At 41.2% G+C, this 23,930-nt stretch overlaps 1 protein-coding gene across 1 annotated transcript in view; it reads left to right on the forward strand.

The window, feature by feature from the left end:
* USP24 (ubiquitin specific peptidase 24) overlaps positions 1–23,930 on the forward strand; it is a 141,063-nt gene that overhangs the window by 90,406 nt on the left and 26,727 nt on the right. The window contains exons 39-55 of the mRNA XM_049617096.1: positions 1,670–1,731; positions 4,169–4,360; positions 5,347–5,464; positions 7,662–7,806; positions 9,919–10,038; positions 11,295–11,420; positions 12,966–13,064; positions 13,963–14,045; positions 15,357–15,498; positions 15,724–15,843; positions 16,166–16,386; positions 16,801–16,925; positions 18,235–18,376; positions 19,062–19,212; positions 20,680–20,775; positions 21,430–21,533; positions 23,095–23,208. Of these exons, the coding sequence (XP_049473053.1) occupies positions 1,670–1,731; positions 4,169–4,360; positions 5,347–5,464; positions 7,662–7,806; positions 9,919–10,038; positions 11,295–11,420; positions 12,966–13,064; positions 13,963–14,045; positions 15,357–15,498; positions 15,724–15,843; positions 16,166–16,386; positions 16,801–16,925; positions 18,235–18,376; positions 19,062–19,212; positions 20,680–20,775; positions 21,430–21,533; positions 23,095–23,208 (2,160 nt within the window). The remainder of the gene's footprint in view (positions 1–1,669; positions 1,732–4,168; positions 4,361–5,346; positions 5,465–7,661; positions 7,807–9,918; positions 10,039–11,294; positions 11,421–12,965; positions 13,065–13,962; positions 14,046–15,356; positions 15,499–15,723; positions 15,844–16,165; positions 16,387–16,800; positions 16,926–18,234; positions 18,377–19,061; positions 19,213–20,679; positions 20,776–21,429; positions 21,534–23,094; positions 23,209–23,930) is intronic.

Consider the following 23,930-nt stretch of genomic DNA (forward strand, 5'->3'; position numbering starts at 1 on the left):
TGCTTTTGGCATTGCATCCAAGAAATGATCACCAAATCCACTGTCACAAAGTTTCCCCTCTATGTTTTCTTCTAAGTTTTTTAGTTTTCACTCTTATGCTTACTTGTTTGATCTATTCGAGCTAAATTCTGTGTGTAACATAAGGTGCCCGACTTCATTCTTTTCCATGTGGGTAATCCAGTGGTCACGGCACCTTTCTCCCATTGAATGGTTTTGACAACTGATGAAAAATCATTCGACTGCTGGCTTGCTGACTGATTGATTGGCTCTTCGTTTCTCTTCCATTGATCTGTGTGTATCTCCATGCCAGTATCACATGGCTTCATTGCTGTAGCATTGTCGAATTCTTCCACCGTTGTTTGTCCTCTTCACTGTGCGAGCCTTTTGCTTCCTTTGCTAAGTGGATGCCTAAGTACTTTACTCTTATTGATGCTTTTGTAAATGGAATTGTTTCGTTTTTCATATTCTCCATTGTTGGTGTATGGAAGCAGAACTGATTTTTCGTGTCACAATTTTGTATCTTGCTGCATTTACTGATTAACTCTAAATCTTTCTGTGTGGACTCTGGGGTTTTCCACATGTAGGATCACGTCATCCACAAACAGAGAATTGTACCTCTGTGTAAACCATTTTTTAAGAAGTGAGCTATTGCACTTGTGCTTTTTGTAAGACTCAGATTATTTAATAGAACTTAAATTTAAGAGTTTGATTTGATATTAAATTTCTCAAAACTCAGGAAAGAAAGAAAGCATTGGATGAGTTTTTAACATACCTTCTCAAAGAATCTCTCGGATGTAGAGCATTTAACTTCACCTAAAATTGAATCTTTAGTTATATGTTTTTTATAATTTGAAATGGTGTTTCACAACTTACTCTAATGGCCGTGTTTGATACATGTTTTCCTTAACAGTGCTGACGACAATAGCTATTTCTGTGGTCTGACTATGTGCCATGCAGTAGGCCAGTTTCATTGCATATAGTCATCCTGTAATGCTCACAATGGACAAATGAGTTTGACAGTCTTATTGTCTCTTTAATCATCGTATTTCTCAGTTCATTATCTCCTCATCATTAGTGCATTCTTGAGCCTTTTGTGTGTGTGTGTGTGTGTGTGTGTGTGTGTGCATGTTTATTTCCAACACTCTAACAAGCATTTTAGAAATTAGAAACCAGACACATTGTCCCTAGACGCCCAACTGTAAGTGGTGGAGCCAGGATTTGAACCAAGGTCGCCTGACTTTAAAACTTGTGCTCTTTCCTGAGATACTGACAGAGAAGCTTCACTGACCACCCTGGATAAAAGAATTTACCTTCTGTTTTTTCTCTTACTGCACTCTGTTTGCCTTCTTAATATCACCTTTTGACATATGTATTTTCTAATGTGTTGACTGTCTTTTTTGTTCTTTGTCAGCTCTTCTAAAACAGTTGCAAGCATATAGTGTGCCTAGTCAATGTCGGTATACACAATTTCTATAGTGTATCTGTATCAGCAAAGTCACGAGTGTATTTCTTGCTAAGATATGGAAGTTGAATTAATGTAAAAGCGGTTATTTCATGCTTAGGAAAATTCCCTTGTTCAGCTGTTTTATGAGCCTTTTCTTACAAGGGAGATGCTTTTTTATTTCAAAATCTGACATTTTTTAATACTTGAAATCTTATCTTTTTTTAGACTACTATCTCAGTGTATGGAGTATTTTGATCTAAGGTGCCAATTATTAGATGATCTGACAAGTAAGTAAATGTCTAACTTTGATTCATGTAGGGGGAGGGAAGAGGGAAGAGTAGAAAAGAAAGCCAAATGGACATTTCTCAATCTGACTGAGTGTAATCTTAGATAAAAATGAGATTATAATTACTGTTCGAAGTTGAGTTTTATTTTCTTGAAAATAGCATGCAAACCCATATACCAGTTCTCTGTTCTCCAATTATATATGTAACCATTAATGTGTTGAGAAGATTTGTTGGTTTTAAAAATTGTCAAAGACACATGTTTCAATTACGCTGATATGGGGCGGGGGGGTGCGGAAGAAGGGAAAGTGGGTGATGGGCCTTGAGGAGGGCACTTTTTGGGATGAGCACTGGGTGTTGCGTGTAAGCGATGAACCACGGGAACCTACCCTGGAAACCAAGGGCACTCTTTATGTGCTGTATGTTAGCCAACTGGACAATAAATTATATTAAAAAAAGAAAAAAGAATGACTGGAAAACATGTTCATACTGAATAAAATTACTTTCTTCTTTGAAGAAAAAAATAGTAATAATCACACTGATACAGAACTATTAGGAAGAATCTTTTCTCTCTAGTATAGTGAATTCTGACCATTTTAAAGGCTGATCATTGAAGGAAGGAGGGAATCTGTTGAGGTATATTGATAATAATAGAAATGAGTGATAGAAGCCAGTTAATTATTTTGTGTCAGGTGATTGAAGTATTGTTAGAAATTTTAGTGTTAGAGCATTTGGATTTTGATTGTACTTTCGTATAACACGAATGTATGTCGGGATGCTCTGTGTAAGTTTTAGTTGTTCAAATCAAGAGTCTGTTAGTTTATTTTCCACTCTTTACATAAAAGATTTGCCTCATCTTACAGAAAATAAGTAAAGTAAAAATCAGGCTGAACCAAAGTACTGATTGGAAACATTAATTGGAAAAGAATGTCAGCGCTGGGCAGTTACAAAGAAATACCTTGCACGTATGCTGGCTGTCAACCTCCACAGTCAGAATTTGGTTGTGAGGTTTGCTGGGGGACAGAGGTGAAAAAGGAAGAAAACCGAGTGGTTTCTCAAAAGAAACAGATCTTTTTGCCAGCACTTAAATCTGAGAGAGACTTGGTGCAGAGGTCTTTCGTGTAATGCACACGTGAAGACGTAGTCATTAGTAAGCCTCAGGAAATGTCTCCAAGGCAGATGCCTTCATCAGTTTCCCGAAAGTGTCTCTTGAAAGTGGGAGACACGGTGCTCTGAGCAGGACAGTGAAAAGGTTGTGTTGGAGCCTGAGATAATGTAGTCTGAGTGGATGTCTCGATGCGGGGGTCAGACCTGTTGTATCTGTCATCCAGAGAAGTGAACGGGTGAATGTCCATCTAACAGTCCAGCTGAATGCCACATTCTTCTGCCAGGCCGCTGGCAAGGTTTGCTCTCTGGTTTGGACTCGGAGAGGGTGGGTGTTCTGCTTTGCTTCTCGAGGACTGGAATCGTGAGTTGGCTGTATACATGATACATACAACTTCAGAAGGCATGAGCACGCTATTAACATAGGCCTTCCCTGTGGTCATCGAGTGACTAATGAGGGATCCAGCATCCCTTATCGGGATGTTGAAGGCAGAGTGGGCATATGTCTGGAAACAAGCAATGTTTGCCATTTGGGGAGTATTTTGTATATGCCAGTTCCTGTACTAGGCACTTCATACCTAGCACCCTGAGTGTAGGTGTTAGCCTCATTTTGTAAATAAGTGGATTCAGATCCAGTGCCGGTTCCGCTCTGACCCTGAAGTATTCCTTTTCACCTGATGCTGTGGGGCCCTACCGCTTGTGGCTGCAGTGCAGTGGAAGGAGAGCATGGTCCGTCTTCTTCTCCTTCCCAGTCCCATCTTCCAGTATGGAACCTTGCTTTAATCCTTGCTTACAAGAAAGTAAGGTAACTTACTACAGTAGAGCAGGGTGGTTCTCGGGGTTTGGGGCACTATTTGGAAACCTGCACTCTGCTGCTATGCTGCGGACCTCCGTCTCCTTTGCGGGACCCCCTTGGCCTAGGTGATGCCGTGGGAGCCTTGGCTGTCTTCGTACCCTCCATCCCTGCCTTCTCTAGAAGGGTGTGCTCCCAGGGGGCACCTGCTGACACCCCCTGGACCAGGAGCTTCTTTGGAGCAAGATTAGCCCCTTCGTCTTCTATCCTCAGCATATGGCCCACTGACCCGCACAGAGGGGCCCTCAATACATGTGTGGCTTAGGACTGAAGAGAGTGGGGAGGAAGGAGTGAGTGTGCGAAGCCGTCACGTTCCTCTGAGGCAGCAGATGCAGCCCACTGTTGATTAGTGACAGCTTTCTCAGATCGCCAGAATGGAAGGGTGGGACTTGACTTTGCCTGCTTTAATTCAGGATTTGGACTCCATGAAGGGAAATCCTTTTTTCTTTTCTTTGAAATGGATTTTTTTTTTTTCCTTCTTAGCCTCAGAAATGGAGCAGTTAAGAATCAGCCCGGCTACCATGCTCGAAGATGAGATCACTTGGCTGGATAACTTTGAGCCTAATCGCACGGCTGAATGTGAGACCAGTGAAGCAGACAACATCTTATTGGCAGGACACCTACGGCTCATTAAGACCCTTCTTTCACTGTGCGGGGCAGAGAAGGAAATGCTTGGTAATTATTGCTTCCTCTTACCATGTGGCAGAATACCTCCCTTCTCAGTCCTTGCCGTAGTAGTGTTTGTAATTAGGAGAATAGGATAAGTGCTCAGTGCTCTGTAGAAAATTGACCCTTCAGGTAGTATGAGGTTGTCTGGAATTTTAGTGGCTAACAGACTTCAGGTGTATTCTACCTGTGTCATTAAACCATATGAAGAAGTTGATAGCGTTCAAAACGGTTGGTTCACATAATGTCTTAATACCAAGTAAAACTTACAGTTCAAAATAAGGTTTTCTCTTCTTGCTGTTACATACCTTATAAAATATTATCTATTATAGATCTTACCTCTTTTAAGGGTAATTCTCATCTGGGAGGCAGCCCCCAACCACTACCCCCTGCCTCGTGGGGTACATATGAATGTCCTGGGGTACATGTATAATTTGTCAGGGCATATTCAGTATTAGAAGGTACATTCAGAAAACAAGTCAAAACATTAATTACCACTTTTATCACACGAACTAAGCTCTATAAAAATCTTCTTGGCTACTGGGGATACATAGAAAAGAGTGATTCTACACCAGGCTAAGAAGGGTACATCACTTTACCTAAGGAAGGCAGGATTTTAAAAGTTTCAGAAACCCTCCTGTGGACTCCCCTATGCCCAAAGTAAGAATGAAGTGTTCACTCGGACCGTTCTGCCTCGTGTTCTTGGCATTTGTGTTTCCAAAGTGAAAGCATGACTTCTTTCACTCCATTGTCAGCTCATAAAGGAAGGTACCCTCACTTGTCTTTGTTCCCTGTCCCCTGACCCTCCCACCCATCCCCACCCCTCTGCCCCACAGACCTTTGCCATGTGTTGTAAGTGCTCAAAAAATAAGCATCAAATTAAATTGAATGCCCTGCCATTGGGTGCCTTTGCTGCTCTGATATGAAAGTACAAAAACAGAGTCTTTGAATTAAAATGTGTTCATCCTCAACATGAATATTATGCTCTATTCCAGGTTCATCACTCATTAAACCATTGTTAGATGACTTCCTTTTCCGAGCTTCTAGAATTATTTTAAATAGTCATTCTCCAGCTGGCAGTGCCGCCATCAGTCAACAGGACTTTCATCCAAAGTATGGAAAATGCACGTTGTGTTCAGTTTTGGTAAAAATTCTAATTCGAAACTTTAGTCCAAAAAGCTTTTCTTAACTTGGAGTTTGTTTCCATCTTGTGAGTGTGTGTAGTTATAAGATATTATCCACCCTATGAAGAAATGCATGTAAAGGGGCTCAGGATAAGCCTGCCTGGCACATAGTGAGTGCTGTGCAAGGATGCTGGTGCCATTATTATCATCAAATAAGAAGAGTAAGTAGTAAATAATGTGCTTAATTTGGTCGGTAGCAAATTCCAAGACAAACCGAGATCAGAAGAATTAAATCCAAAGTTAGAGTAAATAGGCTCTGAATCTTGAGTTTCTTCTAGGAAGAAAGCGTAGGTGCTTTTAGTGCATGAACCTTGTGATTTGCTGGGTATTGCCTGTGTCCTGACGATTAAAACTGCTAGTGACTTATTGTGGTAATTTTAGAATCAAATACTGTGTTAGTTTTTATGGGTAGAAATTTGAAAGATCTTTCTGGAATGTTGGCCCTACTTGGGTGCTCCTGGAGCTATAGGAGGAGGCTGCCCCATGCTGCCATCTTCCTTGCTCTGAATCCAGCTTACTCCATTCTTACGAAAACCAGACTTAACTGAATAATCCTGAAGAAACTGGGGATTTGGTATTTAACCAGTGAAAAACACTCCCGTATAATTTCAGTGGTTATTGAAACGAGCAAGGCACAAGAAGCAAGAAGATTTCATGGAATCTCAAGCGATATCTTTTCATGTATGAGTATTTCTCTATGTAGCTTTCCATACTAGCAAAATCTGTTTCAGGCAGTCAACCTTCATTAGAACTCTTGGGGTGTCTCTCAGGCTTTGGCTCCCATCTCACCCCTGCCCCAGTCTTGTTCTGGAAGATCCGGCACTGGCTCCGTGGGGAGTCTTTTATTAAAGTAGTAGAAATACGTGAGTATCTCCGTTTTCAGTGAACGGGGAAAATAAATCTTTAGCAGTTTTATTGAAATTTTTATTCGTGAACCCTCCTTGTATTTATTAAAAGTAATACCTCCATCAGCAAGGAGTTGGGTTTTTTAATCATACACAGTGCCTTAATTAGAAAAGGCAGTGTTTTGTTTCATCCCTCCCCATGCATTGAGTGAGGCTCACTTATCACAGTGACTCCAGCTGTTTCCCGTCTGAACCCTAATGCCAGAAAGAGCTTTAAAATACACAGTATTTTCACAAGTGACATTTATTATTAACATAACAAAGGAATTTCGTAATGCTTAGCCTGTGTGTACAGTTCCTCCTATTCGTTCTTTACCTGTCCTTTGCAAACCAGAAGTCCAAGGAAGAGGCAAAGGACAGGGCCAGCTGCTGGCCATTGTCCTCAGGGCCTGGCCCAGTGCTGATCTAAGAGCCCCACAGCCCCTCGTGAACACATCTCCCACACTGCACCCCATACATGTTTCTCTCAGAGGTTCGATGTCCTCTTTTCTGTGTATCCTTCCTAACCTGTGATCTCCTCAGTAATGTAAGGTTGGCCTAGGTGACAGTGAGAAATTACTGTCCATCCCCAAAGTGATTTCTTCTAAACGTGAACAATTACCAGAAGCCTTTGGTTTCCTGCAGACTGCCTGCTAGTTACCTTTTATTGTCGTTTGAAACAAATTAATTTGGCAAACCACGTATTTCTGTCTCCATTTTCTCGGCAAGATGAAGTTGATTAGTGTCCTCGAAGAATTTTTTATCACCAGACACATATAAAAAACATTTACGGGTATCTCTTCTGATCCACATAGCTTTCTTTTCCTGCCATTTAGATATTTGAATTTCAGGACAATGTCTACAAAAAGCTTCCTTGCTACCTACTTTGAGAGAGAGTTATTCTCATGTTTTCCTTGGTAAAAGTTTAGAATCTTTATCCTCCATTTTTGCTGATCCAAACCTTAGATAAAAATACTCTGGACTCCTAAGTGGGACATTTCGCTACTTTATCAGGCCAAGAAGATATGTAGCTCTTAACCATAACCATTCCTCCTGTATTCATGGCCTCTTCCTTTAAGTAAACACTTCCCTCTGGATTCCTAGAGCTCTGCCATCAGACCTGATTAACTCAGTTTGAGGAATTGCGGCTCTGATATTTTCATTTCAAATGTTGATTTAGTTTAATGACCAACTCAAGTGGATTATTCACTGTTGGAACTGACTTGCATCTTTTGTTTGTAGGTGTAGTACAGTGAATAGCCGACTGGCAGCCTATGAAGTCCTTGTGATGCTGGCTGATAGTTCCCCGGCAAATCTTCAAATTATCACAAAAGAACTGCTTTCCATGCATCATCAGCCTGACCCTGCTCTCACCAAGGAGTTTGATGTACGTTTCCTAGACCTTGATACACTTGAATTTTTTTTAGGATGCTCAATCAAACGTATAACTTTAAAGCCTGTGTCTGCATTACCCTAATCCCAAAGAAAGTCAGTAGTATTCTTTTGCTTATCATGTTCCCATACTCTAATCAAGCATAATCTACTAAATTACTTCATACCATGGTAATACTGTATTACTCAATGATACCCTTTTTACTAATTAAAGAGAAGACATTTTTAAGTCACTTGATAATTACTCTCGGTAAGAAGTAGCATTGCAGCCTATGTCTTGAGTAACTGCGCGTGGTACAGGGCCAGGCCGCGGAGATACGTACTCGAACGTTGGCTCTGTCACAGTGCGGTCTACATTCATTTAAATTCAGCTAAGATTTATGGAGTTTAGAATGCACTAATAGGTGTGTTGGGCTTTTGGAGCTCAAAAATGCAGACAGGATTCCAGCCCTCAAGAAAGTCGGTGTCGACTGGAAGAGACAGACCCGCAGGCAGATAATTTCAATGTAATGTGATCGATTGTAAGATCCGGGTCATGTCCTGAAGGCTCTCCTCGCAGAGGGGCACTCTACCACCAGACGGCAGCGTCTTAGAAGGCGTCTTAGAAAGGATGAAGCTGGAAAGAGAACTCCCAACGCTTCACAAGCTGGTGGGAAGGTGATTCCACAATGAGAAGGACGTGGGCGGAGCTGTGGAGCCAAGCAGCGGCTTAGTATCCATTGGGAACTACAGGAGGGGAGCAGCAGACCAGGAGCCGGAGGACGCTTTGAGAGCTTTGAGAGCCGCTTTTGTGGTCTCCATGGACCTTGTGGAGTCAGGCCTACCCCTTCGGACAGCTGAGCTGAGTCGTGTGCGGCATACAGGTTAGGCAGGAAAGGAAGGTGTTCTAGACAGAGAAAATCGCACTTGCACAATGAAATGCGAGCGTGTAAATTGGAAACGGTTTTCGTATCAAAACATTTAGTTTACAAAACATGTGCTTTAGTTGTACATAGTTTATTTGACAGATTTAAATGGAAATGTTATTTTTTTCATAAGTCAGGGATTATGTCAGCGTAAGGAAGAAAACATTTTTCTCATGTAAATACTTATTTTTTAGCACTGTTGTGAACGAGTTTTTTCTTGTAACTTTTTAAAAATCTGTGCTTTGGACTCCACAAATACATTACCGTATTGATTAGATCTTAGAAATCACCCTGCTCTACGTGTATGTCAAATGTGAATGGAAAATATATAATATTTAGCAATTCCTTGAGGTCTAAAAGACCTGCAGGGTTTTGTGGGTTAGTTATAATATGGATGCGGGTACTTAATACATATGCAGAACGGGTGATTCTGGGCATGGCATTAGAACCAAGATTCTGCTTAAGTGGCATTGCAAGGTGTGTCCTATCCATTTCTACTTTGAGAAGTGCCGTGTTCAACTTTATCCAGGAAGACTTTTCTAGATTATTTCTAACCAGAAAAGCATTGTAATGGGATCTGTGTTAGGACAAAGCATCTTTAAGTGAAATGCTAGCGTATTTACCTGTTCCTTTAACTGTATGCTGATTAGCAGTGGTTCCACAGAAGAAGCTTACTTCCTTCAAAAGGAAGGGAGGGAATATGAGGCTTCCTTGACCATCCAGATTGGTCAGGAATCTACAGAGTAAACACTGCATAGAACCCTATTCCATTTGTGCAGAGTGCTACCTCAGTTTGTAAGTAGATCTGTTTACTTGCTTGATGTCTCTGTAATCGAGCGGGCTGTGAGCTCCTCGAGACATCATCCCTGGCACGGTGCTGGCACACAGTAGGTTCTTAATAAATATTTGTTGAATGGTAATCAAGTGACAGAATGCGTGACTACTAGATGGGCAAACAAACAAACATGACACGTTAGGTACTTTATAAATGGAAAAGGAGCATTGAGGTATTAGTATTATTAGCATCTGCGGAGGTACTTCCAGAACATAGGTTTTGTTAGCGTGACTCCTAAGCCACTGGATGGATAAATCTGTGGGTATATCTCTTTTCCCTCTCAGACATCTAGATAAGCATGGTGAAAATGGGCTGCTGACAGATACACTAATTCTCTCTCTACTGTTCCTACTCCTCTCTTTTCTAGTATCTTCCCCCTGTGGATAGCAGGTCCAGCTCAGGGTTTGTGGGGCTGAGGAATGGCGGCGCTACGTGTTACATGAATGCAGTCTTCCAGCAACTGTATATGCAGCCTGGTCTGCCTGAGGTGATTGCTTTCTTCTTTCCTGTTTGGTATGACAGATAAAGCGTGCAGTGGCTGAAAATGGTCCCATATTCATATATTGCAACATATAGGGGTCAGGAGCACTGACCACCACCATGCAGTCAAAAATATAATTTATATATTGCATTTTGGGTTTACTAAAAATCTAGACATCACTAGGGATTCTTTAGTCACTTCTGAAATCCGTGCACATCTGAACACATTGTTTACAGTCGCATGTTTGGGGTTTTTTTAAATTTTTTTTTTTTTAATGTTTATGTATTTTTGAGAGAGCATGAGCAGGGGAGGGGTAGAGAGAGGGGGGGAGACACAGAATCCGAATCAGGCTCCAGGCCCTGAGCTGTCAGCACAGAGCCTGACGCGGGGCTCAAACCCCCAAGCTGTGAGATCATGACCTGAGCTGCAGTCAGACGCTCAACTGAGCCACCCAGGTGCCCCCACAGTCACATGTTTTTATAAATCTGCTGAGGGAATATGCTGCCTGTTTGACAGCTAGACTTGACCAAATGGGATTTTTGAACTAAGTTACTGTCAAATTCTGTTCTATAACATTACTAATATTTTTAGTATTTTAGAAAAATTTAGGGTCTGTCATCAGTGTTTTATAAGAGTTCAGTTGACTCTTGAACAACATATAGGGGTCAGGAGCGCTGACCACCCCCCTCATGCAGTCAAAAATCCACACGTAACTTTTGACTCCCCGCTGATGTTAACCACTAATATTCTACTGTTGACTGGACAGTTAACACAGATTTTTGTACGTTATATGTATATATGCGTAATATAGTGCAATATGTATTACATATTCTTACAGTAGAGTAAGCCAGGGAAGAGAAAATATATTTATAATACTGTACTGTATTTATCACAAAAAAATCCATGTGTAAGTGGGCCCACACAGTTCAAACCCACGCTCAAGGGTCGACGTATAGTAGAAGCTTGTGATATGGCAGTCAGTAGTGTTGAGAATATCTCCGTGTATCATGGCACATTTAACCTCTCATAGAGATAACTGGTATTCCTCATTCTAGCTTTTCGTAATCAAACAGGCTCAAAGAAATGATTTGTTCATGTTTCCACCAGCTAGGAAGTATGGAGGCTAAACATACTGAGAGTTGTAGCCACGCTCAGACATCCGTAGCGCTGTGAAAGCAAGGTGGGAAGTACCTGTGCATATGTCCGTGTTTCCTGTGGAGCAGTGAACTACCTCTAGCTTAATGGATTGCGTTTCTTTCCAGTCGTTACTTTCAGTAGATGATGACACAGACAATCCAGACGACAGCGTATTCTACCAGGTGCAGTCTCTCTTTGGGCATTTGATGGAAAGCAAGCTGCAGTATTATGTACCTGAGAACTTCTGGAAGGTATTTCACTCAGTCACTTTAGATAGTTAGATGTAGTGATAATTGTTTCTGTCTTTATTAACTCCAGACTAATCCCGTTGCCAAGAACCTATAGAAGAATGGGCTGTACCATTCTTCTTAAGATCAGTATTTGATTTCAGATGATTAGAATATTAAGAAAAGTCATTTATAATTTCTAGGGATTTGCTAATCTTAACAATTTTGAATGTTTCTCATGATTCTTATTCTGATTCTTTGGATATTTGTTTAAATTAATGTTCTAAATATTTTTTTATTCTTTTTTTGTTTAATGTAAATTTTAGTTAGTGAACGTACAGCGCAATATTGGCTTCAGGCGTAGAATTCAGTGGTTTATCTCTTATATTCAACACCCAGTGCTCATCCCAGCAAGTGTCCTCCTTAGTACTCATGACCCATCCAGCCCATCCCCCGCCCACCTCCCTCCATCAACGCTCAGTTTGTTCTCTATCTTTAAGAGTCTCATATGGTTTGTTTCCCTCTCTCCTCTCCCCACCCCCTTCCCATATGTTTATCTGTTTTGTTTCTTAAATTTTATTTATTTATTTATTTGTTTATTTTTTGAGAGAGAGAAAAAGAGGGAGCAGCATGAGCAGGGGAGGGGCAGAGAGAGAGAGAATCTTAAGTAGGCTCCATTTTCCACGCAGAACCGATTCGGGGCTCTGTCTCACAAACTGTGAGATCATGACTTGAGCTGAATCAAGAGTCAGATGCTTAACTGACTGAGCCACCCGGGCGACCCTCTTAAATTTTACCTAAGAGTGAAATCATACGCTATTTGTCTTTCTCTGATTGACTTATTTTGCTTAGCATGGTACATTCTAGCTTCATCCACGTCATTACAGATGACAAGATTTCGTTCTTTTTGATGGCTGTATAAATGTATACACACACACACACACGCGCGTGCGCACACACACACACACACACACACACACAGAGATATATCACCTCTTTATCCATTCATCAGTCACTGTGCTCTTTTGGGCTCTTGCCATAGTTCGGCTATTGTTAATTTTGTTGCTGTGAACATTGGGGTGCATGTGCCCCTTTGAATCTGTATTTTTGTATCATTTGGGCAAATACCTAGTAGTGCAATTCCTGGGTCATAGGGTAGTTCTAGTTTTAATTTTTTGAGCAACCTCCATACTGTTCTCCAGAGTAGCTGCACCAGTTTAAATTCCCACCAGCAGTGCAAGAGGTAAAGAACATTACTTTTTAACATTGCTCTACTCTGTTTCGCAGGAGGAGTACCTTGTATTTTCCCCTGTAGTTTGGAAAGTTCTAAGACAGAAACTGTTCTGTGGCCTCAGGTCCCAGCCGGTATGGTTTCCCAGACTTGTTTCGGTTACACAGAAGCCAGGGAAAAGCATAGATAACCAAGCTCATCTCACTTCAGGACAAGTGTCTAATGTCCTATTAGTGAACTTGGTTTTTAGAAGCATTTGAGTGCTGTTTCACATCCGTGTTCTACTCTATTCAGAGATTGCTGCTTTTCCTTTAGCGATATATTCTTTTCTTGCACAGATTTTCAAGATGTGGAACAAAGAACTTTATGTGAGAGAGCAGCAGGATGCATATGAATTCTTCACTAGTCTTATTGATCAGATGGACGAATATCTCAAGGTAGAGAACATCTCACTTTCCCTCTGCCTCCCTCAAACTGTAGTACGAGAGCAGAGTTGCAGGATTTGGGCTGACTGTGAAACCTACAGATCAGAAAGTGGTCATCTGTAACACCCCACCTGTAATTCATTTCCTCTGGGTTTGAACATCAAAACAGACACAGATCACTGAATGATGGACTTCTCTTCTTAATTCCTCCAACACTTGATGGAGAAGTATGTCATTCTTAATCTGTACTCCACAGTAACCATTTGTGTCCACGTGCTCTTCCAGAGGTTGCCTGGCCTCGGGAGTGCTGCCCTCGCCAGTGACCTGACGGCCCTGTGCATAGCAGCCCAACTCAGCCAGAGGGGCCAGATTAAAAAGTTATTTGTGGTGATGTTTGAGCCCAAAGCTTCCTGCCCCCACCCAGCGTAACGTGTGACAAACTTCCTAAGTGGTGCTGCCTTCTAGTTATAGGGCGTCCTCCATCACTGCCATTAGCTGTCCCTCTTCTCCTTAGTAGGCATAAGTCAGATGTCCTTTTTCAAATAACTTAGGAATTGATAGCATTTTATCCACAAGGAAGAAAAGATTGTGAAGAGTTGCTACTAACTTGGTTGTTGCGGCGTGGGGAGAAGAGTTCGGAATCGTCACGGAAATGACAAGCTTTTCTTGTCACCAGCTGTGACTGGCCCCTCTCCTCTTCCTTTGCCGGCTGTTCAGTCTCTTCTAATAGCCAGTGGGGCCAATGGGTTATAAGCCTCCTATTCATTCCCAACTTAAACTACCATCATGACTCTTTATTTTAGCTGTTAGTTGAAATCTGTGCTTTAGCTTAGGTCTAAATAAAATTCTATCTAAGTGACCTAGAAATTCTAGGGGCATCAGCTAAAATTCTAACTTTTGATTCCAACAGAAAATGGGGAGAGACCAGATTTTTAAGAATACTTTCCAGGGCATCTATTCTGATCAGAAGATCTGTAAAGACTGTCCTCACAGGTTAGTGAAGTTACCACGGACATCAAAAAATGTCATCATTGTTTTTATTTTTTTTCTCTTAATAGGTAGCACGTTATTCATTAATTTTCATCCGTATTTCACTTGGCTAAAATGACAATATCTGAAAATCTCAGCTGTTAATCTTTTTAATGATTATTTATTTTGAGGGAGAGAGAGAGAGAGAACCGGGGAGGAGCAGAAAGAGAGGAAGAGAGAATCCCAAGCAGGTTCTGTGCTGTCAGTACCGACCCCGATGTGGGGGCTCTAACTCATGAACCAGGAGATCATGACCTGAACTGAAATTAAGAGTCAGACACTTAACCGACTGAGCCACCCAGGCACCCCAGCTAGTATCTTTTTTAATAGTATTTTTATTCCATAAGCTACTGTAACAATTTATTGATATATTTTTATTCAGCCAAGTTCTATAATATTCAGGCTCATGAGCATCGCCATGCTTAGTATTAAGTAAATCATGATGCAAGCAGATTTCCTACTCATGTATTTAAGGCAAAGTTTTAAGAATGCTTTAAGTTTCATTTGTAAGTATGTGGATTTCCATAGGAAGTCACAAATCCTCAAACAGGAAAATATGTATTCTCAGGGTTATTCTGATCCAGAAATCAAATTTGGAAGCAATATTTTTATAGTAGAAAAAGGATTCAGTATTAAGGTAAAAACATGGAAATTGCTAATTGGCTACAGTCGTAATGTACATGATCGTTGTCCTTTCTATTTTTATTTTTTAGTTTTTTAACAGTATTTTTTTTTTTAAGTTTATTGTGAAAGAGAGACGAAGAGAGTGTATGTGTGAGTGGGAGAGGGACAGAGAGAATCCCAAGGAGGCTCCATGCTGCCAGTACAGAGCCTGATGGGGGCTCGATCCCACAAACCATGAGATCATGACCTGAGCTGAAGTCGAGTCAGACACTTAACCGACTGAGCCACCCAGGCGCCCCAGTCGTCGTCCTTTTTAAATAGTGCTTCTAGTGTGTTGTGAATCTTGCATTTGTTGACAGACTTGCAGATCTGTCTCCGTGGACCTATGAAGGTTTATTGAGTTAAGTTTCTTTGGTTTCCATTTCTAAAATTTCTTCGTTGAAATTCCTAATTGTTAAGTGATTTTGAACTGCCAAAAACTGGTATTTGTATTTGACAGTGTACCTTTAAAAGGATGAGGGATGGCACGTGTTAATTTCACTGATCATGAATGTAGACCTGTGTTCAGTCTCTGCTACTGTGGTGGTGTCAAGATCTTAAATTGTTTAAATTCCATGGTTGATTATGTTTTTTCTGTGATTTGCTAATCAGGTACGAGCGTGAGGAAGCTTTCATGGCCCTCAATCTTGGAGTTACTTCTTGTCAGAGCTTGGAAATTTCTTTGGACCAGTTTGTTAGAGGAGAAGTTCTAGAAGGAAGTAATGCATATTACTGCGAAAAGTGTAAAGAAAAGGTATTACACTTGCCTTTTTTGAAAAACAAGATCAATTTGTTATTCATTTAGTTTCTCTTTATGTTTTATGTAGGAACAGTATTAAACTCCAATTGTTGCTTCCATTAAATTGTGTCTTTCCCTGTTTTCACATGGGCAGGAAAGGCCTGTGAAAATCTGTGACCTTTGTATGACTTTGCTGTTTTCTTTCCTCCATGGAGATAATTGGGTTTTGCTTTTCTTTAGAGAATCACTGTGAAAAGGACCTGCATTAAGTCTTTACCTAGCGTCTTGGTAATTCACCTAATGAGATTTGGATTTGACTGGGAGAGTGGACGCTCCATTAAATATGACGAACAGATAAGGGTAACTTATTTTTTTTTCCCTGAAATTTCTTACAACCATTACCTCACTTTCTCTTCTGCTGTTTACTTTTTATATTTTTAACTTTCATCCCCAGTGTGAAAGGCTATGGTCTCAGCATTCTGAGGGGTACACAGCCCCTTGTCTTAAGCAACTGCTGCCCATGGACAGGCAGATCCGTAAACAACCCTCCTATCTGGTGATAGAGGGGAGGTAATCCTAGCTAGAACTAGGAAAACATCCCTCTTTTTTGAATCTGACTTAATTGGGTATTGCCGTGGATGTTACTCATCAACACTAATGTTGTCCTTTTGCTTTTAAATAGTTTCCCTGGATGCTAAACATGGAGCCCTACACAGTTTCAGGAATGGCTCGCCAGGATTCGTCTTCTGAAGTTGGTGAAAACGGGCGAAGTATGGACCAGGGAGGTGGAGGATCCCCACGAAAAAAAGTTGCCCTCACTGAAAACTATGAACTTGTCGGTGTCATTGTCCACAGTGGGCAGGCACATGCGGGTCACTACTATTCCTTCATTAAGGACCGACGGTAGGGGTCTCACGCGGTCCCTCCCCCTGCCTTCCAGTAGTCCTGCCTCCATCCCGCTTCCTGTCTCTCTCCTCCATTCCCCCTGCCCTCTTCTATCCCTCCTCCACTCCCCCTGCCCTCCTGTGTCTCTCCTCTGCTCTCCCTGCCCTACTTTATCATCCATGCTTATGAGTGTAGTGCAAAGAAGCTTTTGCACTGCTCTTTGGTCATATTTCATATTGGATTTTTAAAACTTAGTATAACAGTTTTTACCTCTTTGGTTTGAAAAGTTGTTTTAGAAATTTAAGCGTTGTCCATTTGAAAATACCCAAATAGAGTCATCTGCTCTATTTGTAGACAGTATATAGAGATAAAGGCTGGGGAGGGGGATGTTGGGTTTCCATCTTATAACATTTGTTTCCCTGTGGGCTTCAGGGGGTGTGGAAAAGGAAAATGGTACAAGTTTAATGACACAGTCATAGAAGAATTTGACCTAAATGATGAGACCCTGGAATACGAATGCTTTGGAGGAGAATATAGACCAAAAGTTTATGATCAAAGTAAGTATTTACACGTGGATGTTTCACATTAGTTTGTTTGTTTGTTTGTTTGTTTGTTTGTTAACTTACGGTTTTCTATCAAATTGGAAGCAGTATTCTTCACATAAAAATGTAATTTTATTCTTTTTACATACCACTTTTCAGGCTGTATAGATCCACAAGCTCATAGATAGGCAGAGTGGAAATGTTTAAGCTGCTTACAGAATGTTTTTTAAAATAATTCCTTGCAGCAGCCCTGGGGGGACAGGTGATAGAGGAAGAGGAAGAAACGAATATCAGAGAGAAACTAACGAACACAGAATTTCAGCCTTAAAAATTGCTTCAGAGGAAGTAGTTGTCTGCTAAACTTCTCACATTTCCTTTTTACTTTCAGAGAGGCACGATGAATTAGACAAGACCCCTCGAACGCCTGTTTTTGAAACCGTATTTATTACGTAGTGTGGCAGTCCTTCTCTCCACAGCCACTGCCCCCCCAGAAGAAAAACTATGAGGAAAAGGACATCACAGAATCCAATCAGAATTTGCCATGGGGGGGAGGGGGAACATTTTGTAGAGATCTTAGCATTTCTGAAACCTGATTTTGCAATATTTTAGGGGCATTTAAAATTTTCTGCCTGTATTTGGGTCGGAAGGAAATAAGAGAAACAGGTGAAGGAAGTAAGAGGTACAGACTTCTAATTAGAATATAAGTAAGTCACAAGGATGGAAAGTAAGCCTAGGAAATCGAGTCAATAATATTGTCATAAAGCTGTATGGCAACAGATGGTGATATATTTACCTTGGTGAGCATTTCATAGCGTGTATAATTGTCAAAACACTGTGTTGGCTACCTACAACTAACATGTCAACTATGCTTCAATTAAGAATTAAAATGAAAAATTTCTGTGTCAGATTTTGATGCCGTGCCATGGTAGTCCTGTGTCTGATAATAGTAACCTCTAATGGTTAAATCCAGTATTGTTGCCAAAACTTACCTAGATTTGGTTGTTCTATGCAAAAATGGCTAAGTGAGCCAATTATAATCCCATCCTGTGCCACAGAACTTCTTTTTAAATGTTCCTTGCCTTTTTAAATCTAGACTCGCCTAGGAATGTTTATCTTCTTTACCCCATCTTTGTACAGCTTCCTTACGGGTCTTCTGTGTCACCTTCCAAGCAGTATGGTACAAGGACACACACTTTACTTACACTTTGCATTTAAGTTTTGTAAACATTTGCTGGGTTTATGAGCCTTTCTTTTAGATCGTCGAGACAAGAAACCTTCTTTATTCTATTTACAAAGGCTTCTTTCTTCGTGTCTTGTTATAAAGCAAACCCGTATACAGATGTTCGCCGAAGATACTGGAATGCCTATATGCTCTTCTACCAAAGGGTCTCTGATCAAAACTCCCCAGTATTACCAAAGAAGAGTCGAGTCAGTGTGGTACGGCAGGAAGCTGAGGATCTCTCTCTGTGAGTTTCTCTTTCACACAGTTTGCTGTGTGATTTCAGTAGGTGGCCGTTGTGTAATCTTGAGTACAGTGTTTAGGATTTACAGGTAACTTGTTAAACAAACTAGAGAGAAATTCTAAAAAGAAAGTGAGTGAATCTCTTTACCCCTTTTCTTATGGCCACCTTTTTATTATTTCCTTGGCAGAAGTTATTTCGTATTTGGAACATGCACGTAGGGGCCCCTGGGTGGATCAGTCAGCTGAGTGTCCAGCTCTGGCTCAGGTCATGATCTCACGGTTCATGAGTTCGAGCCCTGCATCAGGCTCTCTGCTGACAGCACAGAGCCTGTTTCAGATCCTCTGTCCCCCTCTCTCTCCGCTTTTAAAAATAAACAAACTTTCAAAATATTTAAAAAAAAAAAAAAAAAAGAACATGCATGTAAACTATTTCGTTCTAGAATCGAGATTTTTTTCCAATCTCAGCATTTATCGAATACACTTTATAGTCAAAGTGTGGCACTTTGCCAGCACTGTGGGTTTTTTTTAAGGTCGTCTTGTTTACGAATTTGCGTTTAAATATATTGGATCAGTAAAGTACGCAGTTTATTGTTAAGCCTCGTACCCTGTGTACGTGAGTGTGTCGGGTTGTGTTAAGTGCTAAAACGGCATCCACTTTATACCACACGGTTTTCTGATTCTGTCCTTAGGTCAGCGCCGTCCTCACCGGAAATTTCACCTCAGTCCTCCCCTCGGCCCCATAGGCCTAACAATGACCGGCTCTCTATTCTAACCAAGCTGGTTAAAAAAGGTGAGAAGAAAGGGCTATTTGTGGAGAAAATGCCTGCTCGAATATACCAGGTAAGACCCACGTAAGAAATTCTAAGGGAGAAAAATCACATAAAAGTCCAAACCTGCCCCGTAGGTCTGGAAGTACTCCTGCCGGCCTCCTTGTGGACTCGGTTGGACCTTGCATGCCTCATCCAACCCACCTCATTTCACGAGTCTTTTATAGCAGGTCACAGAGGTGTCCACAGACTCAAGGGGGCCGGCACTGTCACTGGCCTGCTATGCAGCTGGGGGTTTTCACAGATACACAAGTGGGAGGGAGTGGCCGGTAGAGACAAACGCTGCTGAAACTAACTTACCGTCTGGAGAGGAAAAGAAGTTAGGGTTCAGTATCTTTGGGTAAAACTAGTATGACAGTGATAACCACCAATTACTGAATATCTGCTCTGTGCCACGTGCTTTAAACAAATCCTTAATTCTTAAAAACTCTTGTGAAGTAGTAGGTTTTATTCCCATTTTTCAGATGGAAAAACTGAGGTCAGAAAAGGAGAAATGTGAGGCTCCTGGGTGGCTCACTCAGTTGAGCGTCTGACTCTTTTTTTTTTTTTTTTAATTTTTTTTTTTTTTAACGTTTATTTATTTTTGAGACAGACACAGAGCATGAACGGGTGAGGGGCAGAGAGAGGGAGACACAGAATCGGAAGCAGGCTCCAGGCTCTGAGCTGTCAGCCCAGAGCCCGACACGGGGCTCGAACTCATGGACCGCGAGATCATGACCTGAGCTAAAGTCGGACGCTTAACCAACTGCGCCACCCAGGCGCCCCGAGCGTCTGACTCTTGATTTCAGCTCAGGTCATGATCTCACAGTTCGTGACATTGAACCCCATGTCGGGCTCTGCGCTGACAGCACGGAGCCTGCTCGGGATTCTCTCTCTTCCTCTTTCTCTGTCCCTGTCCTGGCTCACGCACATGTGCTCTCTCACACTTGTTCACTCTCTGTCTCTCTCTCAAAATAAACTTTAAAAACAGAAAGGAGAAATGACCTACCAGTTCACAGAACCAGGATTTAAATTTGGAACTGTCCAACTACCCAGTCCAGGGTTTATACATAAGTAATCCAAAGCTGAGTTAGCCAGAACCAGAGAATTTAAGAAAATTGTGGAGCGTTTCGTTAAGAGAGAAAGATTTAAGCCATCTGATACAAGGAAAACGTGAATTTGGTTGTGCTTGGGAGAGCTCTGTGTGTCCCTTCCAACCCCAAATAACTGGTTTGACTTCACTTGTCCCTTGGTGGTTTTCCTAAATTTCCCAGAAGTATTTGGTTTGATGAATAATAATTCACCTTCTTACAGCTTCTTATATTTAAAGGAAGATTTTCCTCTCTCCCTGTTTAAAATTTCAAAGCTCTAGAGAAGGGTTTTTGTGAACCTTTTCTAACTTAATGTAAAATCCTTTCTACCTAATGTGTCATTAAAAATCTTCCACGTGCTGAATATTTTGCCCTGTTTCTTAAAAATAATTACTGATTTTCTTTTGTAGATGGTGAGAGATGAAAACCTCAAGTTTATGAAGAATAGAGATGTATACAGTAGTGATTATTTCAGTTTTGTTTTGTCTTTAGCGTCACTGAATGCCGTAAGTACTAGTTGGCTTGTTAGTAAAGGACTAAGAAAGCAGAGTGAAAGCTGTCAGCTCAGGCGTTCAGTGACAGCCCTCGGTTGTTAGCATTCAGCTTGGATGCCCAGAACGTTCCCGCAAATAATGTCACTCACTGGGTGATATTAAAATACTGGCAGTGCTCAGAACATACACTGCGGATTGTGAATGGGTGCAGGTGTCCACATACTGGCTTTTTAAAGTGCTTTTTAATTTTATAAAGAATCTCTGAGAATAGCCATGAGGCGAGGTCAGTGAATATTGGGCTTGGTGGAGATTAATTTGTCCTCATTTGTCATCAGACATCTTCAGACTCAAGATGAACTTCCAAGTACTTCTTTTTCTTGAGTACCATGATTATGATTTGCCAATAAGGGAGAAACTTTCTTAGGCTGTTGACAGTGTTTAACATCCTGTGGTCTAAAGGCTCTATTTTGAGAGGGCTTCATAAAAAAATGAAGAGGATGTCTTTTCTTAACCTTTTTAAAAATTTAAATGGAACGTTTTTTCTATAATAAGCTGACTAGATTTTTCTTATTAGTGTTTAACTTTATTATAAGTCATTCAATTCATAACATGTAATAATCTATAAAACACCTTTGAAAAATGCTGTGTTTTTTCACTCTCTCTCAGACTAAATTAAAGCATCCATATTATCCTTGCATGGCAAAGGTGAGCTTACAGCTTGCAATTCAGTTCCTTTTTCAAACTTATCTACGGACAAAGAAAAAACTCAGGTAAGAAATGATATGTTTTGATAGTCTGTTGTGACAGAAGGCACTGATTAATTCAATTAAAATTGAATTTATAAATTCAAAGCATTGTGAAGGCACCTACCTAATATATTCAGATGACTAAGACATGGTTCCTATCTTTAAGGAATTTCTAATCTCATAGGAAGGATAAGTCAGAAGAAGCAAGGCATAAATGCTGTACGTCTTTGGGAACTGGACAAAGTCCTATCCAAATATGGGGATTGGGTAGGTGTTAAAGACATTGGCGTTCTCAGAGAATTTTGAAAGGCAAAAACAAACAGAGAGAATAATCTAGGTGAAAGGGGAAAACCTGAGTAACGGATAAGACTTGCCTGAAGAGCTATGAATGACTAGTGTTGTGCTCATACATGTAAGGACTCACTGGAAGTGAGGTCACCTGTGGGCTTTGAAGGAGCCCGTCAAGTGTCGTGAGTGCCACAGAGGGGAGCTGGGCCTTTGTTCACTGGGAAACCATGAAGGGTTTTTGAACAGGGGGCAGTATGCACAGAGGCACGCTAGATTTGGACGGCATATTGTCCACCGTTGGTTTTTATCTTCAGCACCTGGAAGGTGCCCGACACATGGTAGGTGCTGGGTGAAGAGCTGTCTGTGGATAAATGGGTGAGAGGCGAAGAGTAAGTTACCCACTGGCCGGAGGAGGTACCCGGAGCAGGGAGGGACTCGGGTGAGGAAGGCAGCTACAGTCGGAAGACCGGGACAGTTCTGTCCTCTCTCGCCAGTCCCGTGCACTTCTCCCACGTATGGGCAGGTTTTTTAGAAAGACTCTGCAATCAAAAAACACTGGAGAAGAAACAGATATAATGGCAACTTCATTTTCATGCGTAACTAAGATATATTAAATGATACTGATCTTTATTCTTCAATTGGAAAAGAAGGACTACTATGTTCCTTTCTTTTAATGTCTGGCATAGGACTAACTAAGGAATCGCATTACTTTTGTTTGTGAAGTTGGCTTGAGCTGTTGGTACATCAGAGACTGTTTCCATTTTGCTTATATTTACCATTTTGGGGCTTGAGAGAGTGGAGGGGTGTTATGTGAGTTCATGGGCAATTTAGTCATTATACCTCATTGTCTGCCCAAATGTTTTTCTTCCATAAAGCAGGATATTAATAATTATAGCAATGAAGTATAAAAATGTTGATGTAATAACCTATTTTGAAGGCGGGCATTTTGTGAATGTCAATCGAAGCAAAACAAAATGCTGCAGGGCAGACGTTTTTCCCAATTAAAACTGTTTGAAGAAGATGAAAAGATAAAAGTTAACTCTAAGACTTAAGCTTCTTTACACATTTTTGTGGGGAGGAGGGACAGGGATAGGCGAATCACATCACAAATACCAAAAAATGCAAAGCACTGGCTTCTGGGGTGCATGAAGCCATGTTAGTCAGCGGTCATTGGGTATTCAACTTACCCTCTACCCAACCTCCCCCAAAAATAGGTTAACTAAAACCAAGGTGACACTCCGTGGGGTTATTTGCGGGGGTCGTACTCCTTACATCTCTGTCTTTGCTTTTTTTAAAGGGTTGATACTGAAGAATGGATTGCCACTATTGAAGCATTACTTTCCAAAAGTTTTGATGCTTGTCAGTGGCTCGTTGAATATTTTATTAGTTCTGAAGGACGAGAATTAATAAAGTAAGTGTCAAGATCTTTTAATTAATTAAAAGAAATCTGTGTCTCTTCTAGTGATTTAGAGCTGCAATTTCTTGTGACTATTTTTATTTCTACTTGAAATTGCTTTTCCGATTGGAGTCAGTTTTGGACTTTTTTTCCCTAGAAGCATGAGGAACTGTTCAGGTCCCTCTAAAATCGTTCTTTCGTAAAACCGTCTCTGATGGACTAGACTCAGACGAGTGTTCCGTGAGCGCAAGGAAAGCATGTGTGCACATAGCCACACGGTCACAGGCAAGCATGGCCTGAACTCCTGCTGTGGCTCAGGAGATTCCAGAATATGCGTCCCCTCCCTCAGGGACTCACAGTCTGGTGGCAAGGTGGAGAGGTCAGCAATGCCCGGTTACCGCATAGCATTACCACAGTATTAGACATCTAGCTACGTTTGGATTCTGCTATTTTTCAACAACTTACTACTAGTATAATACCTATGGTAGTACATTTACCTACATACCTGTAATAAAAAATAATTAGCTTTTTCTGGTGAAAAGTCTAGATGCTCCAGTCACTGTGGATATTTAGCCTGTACTCCCAGTCATCCTTGGGCCAGTTTCTCTTGTCCTTGGGGGAGTGCAGTACTTACGCACAGGCTCTGTGATCTCAGTGTCCCTTGTCCCCAGTGGGCCCCTCCTTCATCTCCTCACCCCTCATGCCTGCCATGCTAGCACACCCCACCTCCAGCTAAG

This window comes from Panthera uncia (genome assembly GCF_023721935.1).
Source record: "Panthera uncia isolate 11264 chromosome C1 unlocalized genomic scaffold, Puncia_PCG_1.0 HiC_scaffold_4, whole genome shotgun sequence".
NCBI lineage: Eukaryota > Metazoa > Chordata > Mammalia > Carnivora > Felidae > Panthera > Panthera uncia.